Source organism: Pelobates fuscus, chromosome 9 (genome assembly GCF_036172605.1).
Source record: "Pelobates fuscus isolate aPelFus1 chromosome 9, aPelFus1.pri, whole genome shotgun sequence".
NCBI classification, from domain to species: Eukaryota; Metazoa; Chordata; class Amphibia; order Anura; family Pelobatidae; genus Pelobates; species Pelobates fuscus.
This window is the reverse complement of record NC_086325.1, coordinates 28,974,865-28,989,851: the sequence shown is the minus strand read 5'-3', so window position 1 is coordinate 28,989,851 and position 14,987 is coordinate 28,974,865. Positions and strand designations below refer to the sequence as shown.

Below are 14,987 nucleotides of genomic sequence, written 5' to 3'. Positions count from 1 at the left end.
CAGTGTGTGTAATGGGTACGCTGCGTTCTTATAATAGTGTGTGTAATGTGTACAGTGCAGTATTACAATAGTGTCTGTAATAGGTACAGTGCGGTATTATAACAGGGTGTGTTATAGGTACAATTCAGCATTATAACAGTGTGTGTAATAGGTACAGTTCGGCATTAGATTAGTGTGGGTAATAGGTACAGTTCGGCATTAAATTAGTGTGTGTAATAGGTACAGTGCAGCATTATAACAGTGTGTGTATTGGGTACAGAGCGGTATTCTAGCAGTGTGTGTAATAGGTACAGTGCGGCATTATAACAATGTGTGTAATAGGTACAGTGCAGTATTATAACAGTGTGTGTAATGGTACAGTGCGGTATTATAACAGTGTGTGTAATGGTACAGTGCGGTATTATAACAGTGTGTGTAATGGTACAGTGCAGTATTATAACAGTGTCTGTAATAGGTACAGTGCAATATTATAACAGTGCGTGTGTTTTAGGTACAGTGCGTGTAATAGGTACAGTGCGGTATTATAACAATGTGTGTGTTTTAGGTACAGTGCAGTATTATAACAGTGTGTGTAATAGATACAGTGCGGTATTATAACAGTGTGTGTAATGGTACAGTGCGGTATTATAACAGTGTGTGTAATGGTACAGTGCGGTATTATAACAGTGTGTGTAATAGGTACAGTGCAGTATTATAACAGTGTGTGTTTTAGGTACAGTGCAGTATTATAGCAGTGTGTGTAATAGGTACAGTGCAGTATTATAGCAGTGTGTGTAATAGGTACAGTGCAGTATTATAGCAGTGTGTGTAATAGGTACAGTGTAGTATTATAACAATGTGTGTAATAGGTACAGTGCGGTATTATAACAATGTGCGTAATAGGTACAGTGCGGTATTATAACAATGTGTGTAATAGGTACAGTGCGGTATTATAACAATGTGTGTAATAGGTACAGTGCGGTATTATAACAATGTGTGTAATAGGTACAGTGCGGTATTATAACAGTGTGTGTAATAGGTACAGTGTAGTATTATAACAATGTGTGTAATAGGTACAGTGTAGTATTATAACAATGTGTGTAATAGGTACAGTGCGGTATTATAACAATGTGTGTAATAGGTACAGTGCGGTATTATAACAATGTGTGTAAATGGTACAGTGCGGTATTATAACAGTGTGTGTAATAGGTACAGTGTAGTATAACAATGTGTGTAATAGGTACAGTTCAGCATTATAACAGTGTCTGTAATAGGTACAGTGCTGTATTATAACAGTGTCTGTAATAGGTACAGTGTAGTATTATAACAATGTGTGTAATAGGTACAGTTCGGCATTATAACAGTGTCTGTAATAGGTACAGTGCGGTATTATAACAGTGTGTGTAATAGGTACAGTGTAGTATTATAACAATGTGTGTAATAGGTACAGTTCGGCATTATAACAGTGTCTGTAATAGGTACAGTGCTGTATTATAACAGTGTCTGTAATAGGTACAGTGTAGTATTATAACAATGTGTGCAATAGGTACAGTGCGGTATTATAACAATGTGCGTAATAGGTACAGTGCGGTATTATAACAATGTGTGTAATAGGTACAGTGCGGTATTATAACAATGTGTGTAATAGGTACAGTGCGGTATTATAACAGTGTGTGTAATAGGTACAGTGTAGTATTATAACAATGTGTGTAATAGGTACAGTGCGGTATTATAACAATGTGTGTAATAGGTACAGTGCGGTATTATAACAATGTGCGTAATAGGTACAGTGCGGTATTATAACAGTGTCTGTAATAGGTACAGTGCGGTATTATAACAGTGTGTGTAATAGGTACAGTGTAGTATTATAACAATGTGTGTAATAGGTACAGTTCGGCATTATAACAGTGTCTGTAATAGGTACAGTGCTGTATTATAACAGTGTCTGTAATAGGTACAGTGTAGTATTATAACAATGTGTGTAATAGGTACAGTTCGGCATTATAACAGTGTCTGTAATAGGTACAGTGCGGTATTATAACAGTATGTGTAATAGGTACAGTGTAGTATTATAACAATGTGTGTAATAGGTACAGTTCGGCATTATAACAGTGTCTGTAATAGGTACAGTGCTGTATTATAACAGTGTGTGTAATGGGTACGCTGCGTTCTTATAATAGTGTGTGTAATGTGTACAGTGCAGTATTACAATAGTGTCTGTAATAGGTACAGTGCGGTATTATAACAGGGTGTGTTATAGGTACAATTCAGCATTATAACAGTGTGTGTAATAGGTACAGTTCGGCATTAGATTAGTGTGGGTAATAGGTACAGTTCGGCATTAAATTAGTGTGTGTAATAGGTACAGTGCAGCATTATAACAGTGTGTGTATTGGGTACAGAGCGGTATTCTAGCAGTGTGTGTAATAGGTACAGTGCGGCATTATAACAATGTGTGTAATAGGTACAGTGCAGTATTATAACAGTGTGTGTAATGGTACAGTGCGGTATTATAACAGTGTGTGTAATGGTACAGTGCAGTATTATAACAGTGTCTGTAATAGGTACAGTGCAATATTATAACAGTGCGTGTGTTTTAGGTACAGTGCGTGTAATAGGTACAGTGCGGTATTATAACAATGTGTGTGTTTTAGGTACAGTGCAGTATTATAACAGTGTGTGTAATAGATACAGTGCGGTATTATAACAGTGTGTGTAATGGTACAGTGCGGTATTATAACAGTGTGTGTAATGGTACAGTGCGGTATTATAACAGTGTGTGTAATGGTACAGTGCGGTATTATAACAGTGTGTGTAATGGTACAGTGCAGTATTATAACAGTGTCTGTAATAGGTACAGTGCAATATTATAACAGTGCGTGTGTTTTAGGTACAGTGCGTGTAATAGGTACAGTGCGGTATTATAACAATGTGTGTGTTTTAGGTACAGTGCAGTATTATAACAATGTGTGTAATAGGTACAGTGCGGCATTATAACAATGTGTGTAATGGTACAGTGCAGTATTATAACAGTGTGTGTAATAGGTCCAGTGCAGTATTATAGCAGTGTGTGTAATAGGTCCAGTGCAGTATTATAGCAGTGTGTGTAATAGGTCCAGTGCAGTATTATAGCAGTGTGTGTAATAGGTACAGTGCAGTATTATAACAGTGTGTGTTTTAGGTACAGTGCAGTATTATAGCAGTGTGTAATAGGTACAGTGCAGTATTATAGCAGTGTGTGTAATAGGTACAGTGCAGTATTATAGCAGTGTGTGTAATAGGTACAGTGCAGTATTATAGCAGTGTGTGTAATAGGTACAGTGCAGTATTATAGCAGTGTGTATAATAGGTACAGTGCAGTATTATAGCAGTGTGTGTAATAGGTACAGTGCAGTATTATAACAGTGTGCTTTGTTCTGCCTTAGGTATTATCTGGACATTGACCTCATGCTCCCGGCACCGCAGTTGCAGGCCCTCGCTGCTCGTGTTATTAATCACTGCTGTTGCACACTTAGCACACTCCGCAACCTCTTCCTGGTGAAGGACCTAAAGGAGTCACTGAAGGTAACATTATGACACATTGTGAGCAGTCCTCAATCCTGGGTTACCAACCCATAGGAGCCTTGGGGCTCGTTTCCAACCTCCTCGGTAAATATCTGCCATAACCTGTCGCTATTAACAACAGCAGGTAACTACTAGTGTCTTCTAATAAATGAGTGGTATGTTTTACTGGCTGACCGCCAACAAGGTCTGCTTACAAAAATGACTGAGCACTCGCAGATTAACTACTCACTGGTAAAGCACAGAACCACATGTTGTGCAGGTCGTCATCATAGCAACTACACCCTGCAAGTAAAAAAGAAAAGAAAAATACTCTCTCTGAAAATGTGTCATGCCAATCTTACTCTATGATTGGCAGGAGATAGTGACAGTGTATACAGTGTATCCCACTCTGTGATTGGCAGGAGATAGTGACTGTGTATACAGTGTATCTCACTATGATTGGCAGGAGATAGTGACAGTGTATACAGTGTATCTCACTCTATGATTGGCAGGAGATAGTGACAGTGTATCACACTGTATGATTGGCAGGAGATAGTAACAGTGTATACAGTGTATCTCACTCTATGATTGGAAGGAGATAGTGACAGTGTATACAGTGTATCTCACTCTATGATTGGCAGGAGATAGTGACAGTGTATCACACTGTATGATTGGCAGGAGATAGTGACAGTGTATACAGTGTATCTCACTCTATGATTGGAAGGAGATAGTGACTGTGTATCTCACTCTATGATTGGCAGGAGATAGTGACAGTGTATCACACTGTATGATTGGCAGGAGATGGTGACAGTGTATACAGTGTATCCCACTCTATGATTGGAAGGAGATAGTGACTGTGTATACACTGTATCTCACTGTATGATTGGCAGGAGATAGTGACAGTGTATACAGTGTATCTCACTCTATGATTGGCAGGAGATAGTGACAGTGTATCTCACTCTATTATTGTCAGGAGATAGTGACAGTGTATCTCACTGTATGATTGGCAGGAGATAGTGACAGTGTATACAGTGTATCTCACTCTATGATTGGCAGGAGATAGTGACAGTGTATCTCACTCTATTATTGTCAGGAGATAGTGACAGTGTATCTCACTCTATTATTGCCAGGAGATAGTGACAGTGTATCTCACTGTATGATTGGCAGGAGATAGTGACAGTGTATACAGTGTATCTCACTCTATTATTGGCAGGAGATAGTGACAGTGTATACAGTGTATCTCACTCTATGATTGGCAGGAGATAGTGACAGTGTATCTCACTCTATGATTGGCAGGAGATAGTGACAGTGTATCTCACTCTATGATTGGCAGGAGATAGTGACAGTGTACACAGTGTATCTCACTCTATGATTGGCAGGAGATAGTGACAGTGTACACAGTGTATCTCACTCTATGATTGGCAGGAGATAGTGACAGTGTATCTCACTCTATGAGTGGCAGGAGATAGTGACAGTGTACACAGTGTATCTCACTCTATGATTGGCAGGAGATAGTGACAGTGTACACAGTGTATCTCACTCTATGATTGGCAGGAGATAGTGACCGTGTATTAAAGTGTGATATCTGCTATACCAGATGCATACCTAGTCTTTTGATTATCAGATACACAGACTAGGTTTTCCAAAATCTTTACAATGAGCAGGATCAAAAAAAAAAAAATCATTAAAACAAAGACAAATAAATTACCAAAACTCCAGAACCTTTAAATCTGTCATTGTTTCTCTGACTTTCCTTGTATGATGCTAATTCCTGAGAATTATGACCAACATCGAGCCAATCTCGAACTTTCCATGACATCTCTTTTTATTGGGGTTGAACTCACTTCAATTAATAGAAATGGGCCAGCAGATAGATCTGATACAATAAGCAGAATATATTCACATAAGATGGGCCAGCAGATGAGAATGTCTGTGTGCGGGATGGATTCCATGTAACATCATAGAAAGTGGAATTGTAACTTTCTCTTATAAGTAACAATGTATTCGCATACACTAACACTCACTCTCATCTGGCAGTTTTTACTCCTACTCTACCTCCTCACATATGTCGGAGCTGTGTTCAATGGACTTACTCTTCTACTCCTGGGTAAGTAGCCATGGTCTGAGGGAAAATTACACCGAGGCTTAAAGAGCCTGATTGTATTTGTTTTGTTTTTAGCTAATTGATGTATTATTATGATGACTGTTCAACCAGAGTAAGAATTCTCCATAGGAAACAAGAACTCCATTTGATATTCACAAATGGCGTTGTGGTTTCAACGGACTTAAGGCGGCAAGTCATCCCTCGCAAAAAGAGTATTTTATATAAAAAATAGAATTTTTATAAACTACTTATATGGACTGTGTTGGGATTTACGTGCAATTAGTTCCCACCTATGGAAGATCTTGTGGGATCTTCTGTAGACCTCAGTGCTGTGCTCTCATATATCGAAAAGTACAGCAGTGGCGTTGACTTTTGGGAGATGAAGCACCAGGAGAAGAGGACAGACAGGAAGAGGATGGAGGGGGGCCCAGGTAAGTCGTCAAGCTCATCTTTCCCTGCCACTCTTTTCCTGGTCACCGGACCCCAAGCAGAGATTTCACTATCTGGGATCATTGCAAAAGTTTCCTGATGATGATAGATCTGCTTTTTAAAAATAAAAATTTTTTTATTGGCAGCAATGCTGTGCTTAGTAAGAGTGGGCTATGGTCTTACTAGGAGAGTGCTGCTAGTAAAATTAACCCTTTCAGTGTTCGACAAAAAAAAGCAGCATGGTGCGAAAAGTGTACATACTAAGGATATAATAAGAAAGACATCAGATTAGAATCTCATAGACCTTAGTAAGTATTTGTTTACTTTTTTTTTTTTACTTTTCATAGTGTCACATGAAGTGTGCAGCTATAACCTTATGGCTGCTGTTTCCTTAGTGTTGTGCTGTCATAGATCCACTGACTGAGCTGAGTTACACTTGGAAAGTAACCTACAATCTGAGATAGTAAATATTGCAGATCTTTAACCTGACTTCCAAGTGTAACTGATTTAAGCAACAGCGGGATTCTTGCAGGAGCTTAAAGTTCCAAGGGACCATGTGACTTGTACACTGAGGACCCCAAGTAAGTTAACAAACTGTTCTCAGTTTGACTACTTACCCTGGTAGGGTGCTCTCCGGCAGGCTGTATTCCTTATGGTGCTTGGAGTGTTCTATATGAACCAATGACATTTCTATCATTACATGAGGATTCCTAATGATTCGTAATGGTACAGATTTTCCAGTTTTAATATAGATTTGCAGACCATGTTTCTCTAGATACTTCTATACTGCTACTTCCACCCTGTTTCCCCGAAAATAAGACATCCCCCAAAAATAAGCCCTAGCTTTTTTTCGGAGGATGCTCGTAATATAAGCCTTACCACGAAAATAAGCCCTAGACGCTAGTTCGCAAATCTATGTTCAGGGAATTTTCATGAACATAGATTTGCAGGATTCCATTTGAGAGTAAGTTAATTTGGGGAAGTTACCCCGAACATAGATTTGTGGGATTCCATGCCCTAGTGAACTGGTCTATGTTCGGGGAATTCCCCCGAATGTTGACCTACTTTCTAGCATATGCTTGCTACCATTTTTTCCCGAAATAAGACATGCCCCGAAAATAAGCCCTATTGCGTTTTATTTGGGGAAAACCTATATAAGACACGGTCTTATTTTCGGGGAAAGACGGTGTCATCACTAAGGCTGCTGGGGTTAACAGGAGTTATAGTGAAATAGTTGAATATCTCTTATAAAGTAACAGAATGAGCACTGATGCATGTTGCAGGGACACCTAGACTTATTTTTTTAAAATAATTTCTCCCTGAAATACAATTCTGACAAATGACAAGTCAGAGACGGACTATAACATAGCAAAACTGAAATTCTCATTAACAGAAAAGGATGATCTCTAATTCTAATTTTATTCTCCCTTTCAGTTGTCATCGGAGCATTCACTTTTCCAATCTTGTACAGACAGAACAAGGTGAGTTCATACATAGTCTCATTTTCGCACCCAAACTGTGACTTTAGCATGGCACACAGACTGCAAGGAAACTATAATTCCAGTCATTCTACTCAGAATGACTCCTCGGTCTGCCAACTTCAACTGCAAGGATTAGGTTGAGTTCTGAAAAATAGGGATGTGCTGCCGAATGCTGCCTAAGTAACAAGAACACTGGGCAATCTAATGTCAGTTCTGCGCAAATGTGTCCCATTCATTGTCTGAAAGTGGTAAGCGGATGCTTTCAGCCAATTTACAGTGACTGGAGACTTGGAGCTCCGTGGTGGCCCAGATAAGAGGGCAAACTATTACTAAATGGTTGAACCCATTACCGGGTAAATGGGTAAAGGTATTCCTAGCTGGCATCAGCACCATAAGGTAAAGGGTTGAGTACCGACCTAGGGTTTTACATGTCAGGGCTGTTTGAGATTAATGGGTTTAGGGTTAGAGTGGGCTTAAATTTTGCTTTTAGGTGTTTTAGGGTTTAATTTAGTATTGGAGTACATCAGATAGTGTTTAGTTTTTAAGAAGAGTTAAACATAGACTTAAGTTAAAGGGTTTATGGTCAGTTTAAGGTTTTGAGTGCTGGCATTTGAAGGGTTATTTACAAAGAACTCACCCTCCAATGTCTTCTGTACACCAGTCAGATTGATGATATTAGAGGTACCGTAGCTGTTCTACAGTGTGCATCGCTCAGTGCTGTCCTGCTCATCCTGCAAGGCATTTCCTGTGTGAAAAGTTACTAGTGGGCACATGGGAAGTGATCCCTTCCACTTTTTTTTTTCTTCAAATTCCAGTAAATATTCTGAAAATGTATTTTATATTTACAATTTACAAGTGTGACCTACAAGAGTAAACAAAATCACAATTCAGTTTGTAGAACTCGGTATATTGGCTATTGGTGATTATGGAGAATTGACAAGAAAACTGTTGTGGCCAAAGTAGACAATGTGGAATGATTATCTAGCTTAGTTTTTATTCCATCTTTTCAATTTAGGCCTAATATGTGCAGTTCCCTGGTCAATTGTACTCAACCCCTGGAATAGCGGGGGGGGGGGGGGGGGGGGACCCATTTTGTACACATTGAGAGGAGATTTTGTTTGCCCGTTCACTGTTCAAATGATCAAACTTTATTTAAATATAGCTTGTCATTTAGTGCACAACCCTGCAAAATGTCATATTTACCTGAACAGTGGGCCAGTGTTCCAGTCATTGTGTGATGCTGCTCTCATTACAATTCAGCACAGAGATACTTTGATCAGGTCATATTCGTAGTATTTTGTTGTCTCTGGTTTGAACAGTGTAGCAGAGAAACAGATAATCAGTGTTTGAAACATACACCAAAACAATCTCTCTGTTAAAAAGTAGTTAATATGACTACTCTTAAATATAAGCTAACCCTTGATCCACTACAGGGCTATGGAATGTGTTTTTACACTTTATAAATAATAATAATAATAATAATAATAATGAGTATGTTCCCCCACCCCCCTACCCCCTTTTTTTCTCCTTCTTCCATACTCTAAGGAGCAAGTTATGTTTCCTCTCAAGTATGTTCACCCTTTACACATGTAAAAATCAAACACATAATAGAGACATGGATGTGTAGCGGTTTATTTACAGTAAAATGCATATTGTGTCAAATTTACTGTCTCAACAAAACCGCAATGAACATACTGTACTATTTTTGTAAACCGTATGTTTTTCTATTTTGTGCTTTATCGTGGTCAACCAATAAAATACAGTTTGGAGGAAAAAAAATGATCTTTCTGTTAACCAATTAAGTACTGAGCTGATAGCCGATCCTCACTATTACTAAAATACTCTCTCCTCTGTTACAGACACGGGTCGATCATTATATCTCACTCATTACAAACAGGTTGAAATCTTTCAGGGCCAAGTAAGTGATTAGTGAAATTCTTTATAAAAAAAAACATGAAATACGAGTTTAGGAAATATCTGTTGTCTCTTTGTTAAATTTGTCTATCTATCTAATATCCTAATCTATCCTTATCTATCCATCCTAAAGTTTCCCTGTCTGTTAATGAACGGTTGTCCGTTAACTAGAACTCATTGTTTAGTGAATAAATCTTAGTTAGAATTATGCCATTATACATTATAACAAAGTACACTAAGTACACGTACTCATTAATGCAAATATCTATTCATGATTCTAATGCCTAAAGGAATCAAGACGTGGTAGTTTGAATATTTCAGGAATTGCAATTGCCTCTGGGGATTTTCACACACAATACTCTCGGGTTTATAAAGGGCAGCGTTCACCCCTGTTCTGGGGTGATGGAGGGTCATACCCTGTTTTGTAAAAGTGTATCTAATAAAGTGACCACTTAATACATGTTATGCAGAGATGACATGCAGTAATACATCTACGCCACTAGATGTCAGCGTTTCAACCAAGTGTTCTGATGGTAGAGCCCATCACTGGTACCTAAGGGGTCAAAGTAATTTACTACGTGATAACAAGCTATTTTATTTTATTTTATTACGGTCATATAATGGTAATATGTAATATAACATTGTTATACATATGTAATGTATTTCTTACAATTCATTATAGTTGTATAATTTGTAATGCTTTGGGTGCCAATGACCATGGCCATGCACCACTTTTGTTAAGTCCAAACCACTATATACCTGGAACACCCCAAAAGACTTGCCGCTTTGGAGATGATCGGATCCAGTCACCTAGCCATCACTATTTAACCCTTGTCAAAGTCACTCAGATCTTTTCCTTTGCCATTTTTCTGCAACCAGCAAGTAAAATTCAAGAACTGACAGTTCATATGCTTCCTCATACATCCCACCCCTTGACAGGGGCCATTGTGACAATATAATAATGTTATTCACTTCACCTGTCAGTGGTTTTAATGTTCTGGCTGATCAGTGTATAAAGCAAAATAATTAAATTGAATTAAACTATAATAGTTTTGTTATATGTGAGTAATCCCAAATTTGAAGAGTTTTTGTATGAAAAAGAACACTAAAAGTTGAAATGTGGATATAAGCGTTATGAGAGGGTCTGCATTATAGAGACATTCAGTAAGCAGATCTATAGCGATAGGGGAAGAATAAATCCCAGATTACTAGTTTGAAAGAATGAAATAGTGGAGCAGAATTCTATCTGGGAAGTTTGTGTTTTCTTTCAGCCAGAATATAATTAGATTTCAGATCATGATTTGTGTTTAAAATACTCACATAGGAACATTATGTCACCTCTCCCTTGGTACTTAATGCCGTTTTCCTGGAGCGATATAAAGGAAATAAGATAAAAACACAAATAAATTAATCAGTCGAAAGATTCACTATACCAGGTACTGTGGACAACTGACATTTAAAGGAACATGTATTCCTAACCTTATAGTGTTAAAACAACTATCTAGCCCCCGTCTCTGCCTGTGTCCTCCTAAAATAAGCAAAAGCTTACTTTTATTCCAGTCTGCAGCTGCTGGCTCTGCCCTTGATCTGCTTGCTTGGCTGACATCATCAGAAGTGATTCTCGGAGCCAATCACAGTGCTTTTGCATAGGATTGGCTGATACTGCGAAGGAGGCAGATCAGGGGCAGAGCCAGCACAAGCCAAACAAATCTCTAGCCAATCAGCATCTCCTCATAGAGATGCATTGAATTAATCAGGACTGCCCCAGGAAGCACCTCTAGCAGCCATCTGAGCAGTGGCCAGTAAAGTTAGCACTAGGCTGTAATGTAAACACTGCATTTTCTCTGAAAAGACAGTGTTTACAGCAAAAAGCCTGAAGGTAATGATTCTACTCACCAGAATGAATGCAATAAGCTGTAGTTGTTCTGGTGACTATAGTGTCCCTTTAAATGTAAAGGGGAATTAAAAATGGTAGTCCAAAATAGATGACCTGGTGAATTGCACTCGTAAAGTCCAAAATGAGAAATCCCCTTTTTCATTCAATTTACAAATGAACAAGTTGCTCTCTAGTTCTGGCAATTTACTATAACGTTTTATTATTAAATAATTATCAATATGTTTTGTTTAAATTTACAGTGTTCAGGTTCCACAGAAAAAAACAGGAGTCAAACAAAATTAAAGATCACCAATCGACTGCTCTCTTCATTGGTATCGTTTCCAGTCTTTCAATTCAGCACGAATAAGGACAGCCAACTACCACTCCCATCACTCCTCCCGTCATTCATACCATATTCAAAGGTGGAATCCCTCTCTGTTTCTATGGTGAAATGGATTGCCTTGTCCAGGGATTAATATATGAGAAAGGTTACAATGAGAATTCACATATTATTTCATTTAGTTAATTTTCTGTTTTTTCTGGTATTATAATAATAAAACTGTTTTCTTATTTCAAATTGCTGAGTTTGAGTCTTGATGTGCAAGAGATTAGTGGTTTATCAGTATAATCCTCTTATAAATATATATTCATAATCTATGAAAATATGAACGACACGGTTATAGTGCTTTTAGAACACAGAAGACCCTTTTCGTCCCACTACTATGGAACCCTCTGATCACTGTCTTGTTAGACCACTTGGCTCCAGAAACTGTTTGTGCCGAGAGGAATTTGGTCCATAAAATATTATTTGCAAGACTTCCATGTCAAGTCAAATCCAGAATTGCCTACATGACAGATCTAGAAGATACAAAATCTCTTGCGTTTCCTAGCTAAATATAAAGGTGAATAGATTGTGTCATATGGTTTGCCTCCCATAGATTCATCAAAAATAATAAATATAATGGAATAAAGGTAAAAATAATAAATATAATTACGGTACATGGAAAATGTATTCAATTATTTTAAAATCTGATGCAGCTGATAAAGAAATATATATCTGGTTTCTATGACTGGCCCATAATAATAGGATTAAAGAGGGTTTAAAGTATTCAAAAAGTGTTCAAAGTCTTTGCTTGGAAATTATAGACCTCAACTTCTGTGGCTGGGAAAGTATTTGAAGGGATAATAGGCAGGAATTCACTGAGACAAATACTGTTATCCGCAATAATCAGCATGGTTTTATGAAACATAGGTCGTGTCAAACTAACTTAATTGCATTCAACAAAGAAGTAAGTAGAAGTATAGATCTGGGTGTTGCAGTGGATGTGATCTACTTGGATTTAGCCAAGGCGTTAGATACAGTTTCACAATAGGTTAGTCTTCAAACTAAAAGAAATTGGTCTACATGAAAATTCTTGTTCTTGGGTAGAACATTGGCTTAACCCCTTAAGGACCAATCTTCTGGAATAAAAGGGAATCATGACATGTCATACATGTCATGTGTCCTTAAGGGGTTAAAGATAGAGTATAGAAAGTTGTCATTAATGGTACATTTTCAAGCTGGACAAAAGTGGTAAGTGGTATCCCTTAGGGTTCTGTGACCGCTTCTATTTAACATATTTATAAATGATCTGGAAATAGGCATTGGAAGCCATGTTTCAGTGTTTGCATTTGACACAAAACTCTATAAATGAATACAATGTGAGCACGATATTGCTTTGTTGCAGAGGGATTTAGCTAGATTGGGGGACTGGGCACTCAAATGGCAGATGAAATTTAATGTAGAAAAATGAAAGTTTATCCACCTTAAGGTAAAGAATGCACAAGCAACTTATACCCTAAATGAGAGTAATTTAGAGATAACAACACTTGAGAGGGATTTGGGAATTGGAAAAGACAACAAACTAACAACAATATGCAATGTCAATCAGCAGTTACTAAGGCCAGTAAGGTACTGTCACCATGCTGAGGATGAAAATATAATGGTGCCTCTTTGAAGACAAGACCACACCTTGAATATGCTGTGCAATTTTTGGTACCAGTTCTAAAAAGTGCAGAGGTGGGCTCCAAAATTCATAAACCGAATGGAAGATTTTACTTATGAAGAAATGTTAACAAATTTAAATCTCTTTATTTTCGAAAAATGGCACCTCAGAAGGGATGTGATGGTATTGTACAAATATATTCGGGGCCAGTACGAATCTGTCTGGGAATCTATTCACAAACAGGACTATACATAGAACACACATTTAGAAGAAAGGAGATTAAGTCGATGTCAAATTGAAAGTTGTTTTTTTTACAGAATGAACTATAAGAATGTTGAATTCTCTGCCTGAAGAGGTGGTTTTATCAGAGTCTACACAGACGCATAAACAGCAATTCAATGAATAGTTGCTAAAACATAATATTCAGAGATTTCATTTTTAATTAGTAGGGTAATAGCTTCTTGATCCAAGGAGATATCTGACTGCTATTCTGGGGTCAACAAGGATTCTCCCCCCCCCCCCCCCCCATGTTTGTTGCAAAATTGGAAGTGCTTCAAACTGGGTTTTTTACCTTCTTTTTTTTTTTTTGTAAATCTCTTTATTTGTTGGTTGTAGGATAAAATGAAGTTTCGGCTCGCAGGCCGTCATGAAAAACAATCGACAGACAAGTGTGGTGTCGGACATTTTGAACATAAAACATCATTCGTTTTTTTACCTTCTTTTGAATCAACAGCAAAAACAGATGTGCAAAGGCTGGACTTCATAGACGTATGTGTCTTTTCAGCCTCCTAAACTATGTGAAAAAGTATATAAAAATAATTTTTTCTTGAAAAAAATGACCTTGGGCTCTATTAAGAATGTCGACTAGAAGACGTTTTCCAGAATGGGTGTAATCAGACAGTAAGGAAAGATGTTAGCATGATGAGTGACTCTGGAGACAAAGAGAAATTATGACAGTCATAAGTTAGTCCCATCTAAGGTTTCACAGGGAACCTAGTCAATATGTATATCACACTGATCCCAGTCACAATTGACATCCAGAACCAAAATGCGAGCAGATCGCTTCTACATGAGAGATCTAGGTTCAATGAGGAACGTCCCCTCATATGGATTACTGGTTTGACTTACTCTTAGCACGCTGCTATTTATACACAAAGAAACCAAAGAAACTCGAAGGCAGCTGAAAATGGAGAAAAACTGAGTTACAACGTGGATGAGACCTGAGTGGGCACTAACCAAAGTGAACTACAAAGTCTTTGGTCAAAACCAGGTTTAGTTCCAGTCTCGAGGGTGATGCATTAAGATTGTTAGGCTAACATGATTACTATGACTATGGCTCATCTACAGTCGTTGCTGTGCTGGTAATTATCAAACAATATATTGCAACGTACCCCTCACTTTTCAGTTCTTCCAAGTCTAAGTTCAGAAATAAATCCCTACATCTATCTCAAAACAATAGAAATATCTGCAACTGTCGCAGTTTGTTTTTACCCATCTCACATAAATAGGTAATAATACGTTGGATTGATTCGATAAACAGTGAGTCGTGAACAGTGGACGGATTTTACCAGAAAGATTATTTTGGCTCACATTTCTCGCCAGCTCGCAAGTCCTCTTGACTCACTGTAAATAAATCCCTATTTTGGGTGGCACCCTAGGGACTGGCCTTACCCCTC

General features: G+C 37.9%; 1 protein-coding gene across 1 annotated transcript in view; it reads left to right on the top strand.

Annotated features, from left to right (window-relative positions):
* The window catches only part of RTN2 (reticulon 2), a 45,173-nt gene extending 33,270 nt beyond the window's left edge, over window positions 1–11,903 (top strand). The window contains exons 5-9 of the mRNA XM_063431772.1: window positions 3,405–3,543; window positions 5,560–5,629; window positions 7,490–7,536; window positions 9,396–9,454; window positions 11,587–11,903. Coding sequence (XP_063287842.1) covers window positions 3,405–3,543; window positions 5,560–5,629; window positions 7,490–7,536; window positions 9,396–9,454; window positions 11,587–11,629 — 358 coding nt within the window. The 3' untranslated portion in view covers window positions 11,630–11,903. The remainder of the gene's footprint in view (window positions 1–3,404; window positions 3,544–5,559; window positions 5,630–7,489; window positions 7,537–9,395; window positions 9,455–11,586) is intronic.
* The last annotated feature ends 3,084 nt before the right edge of the window (window positions 11,904–14,987 follow it).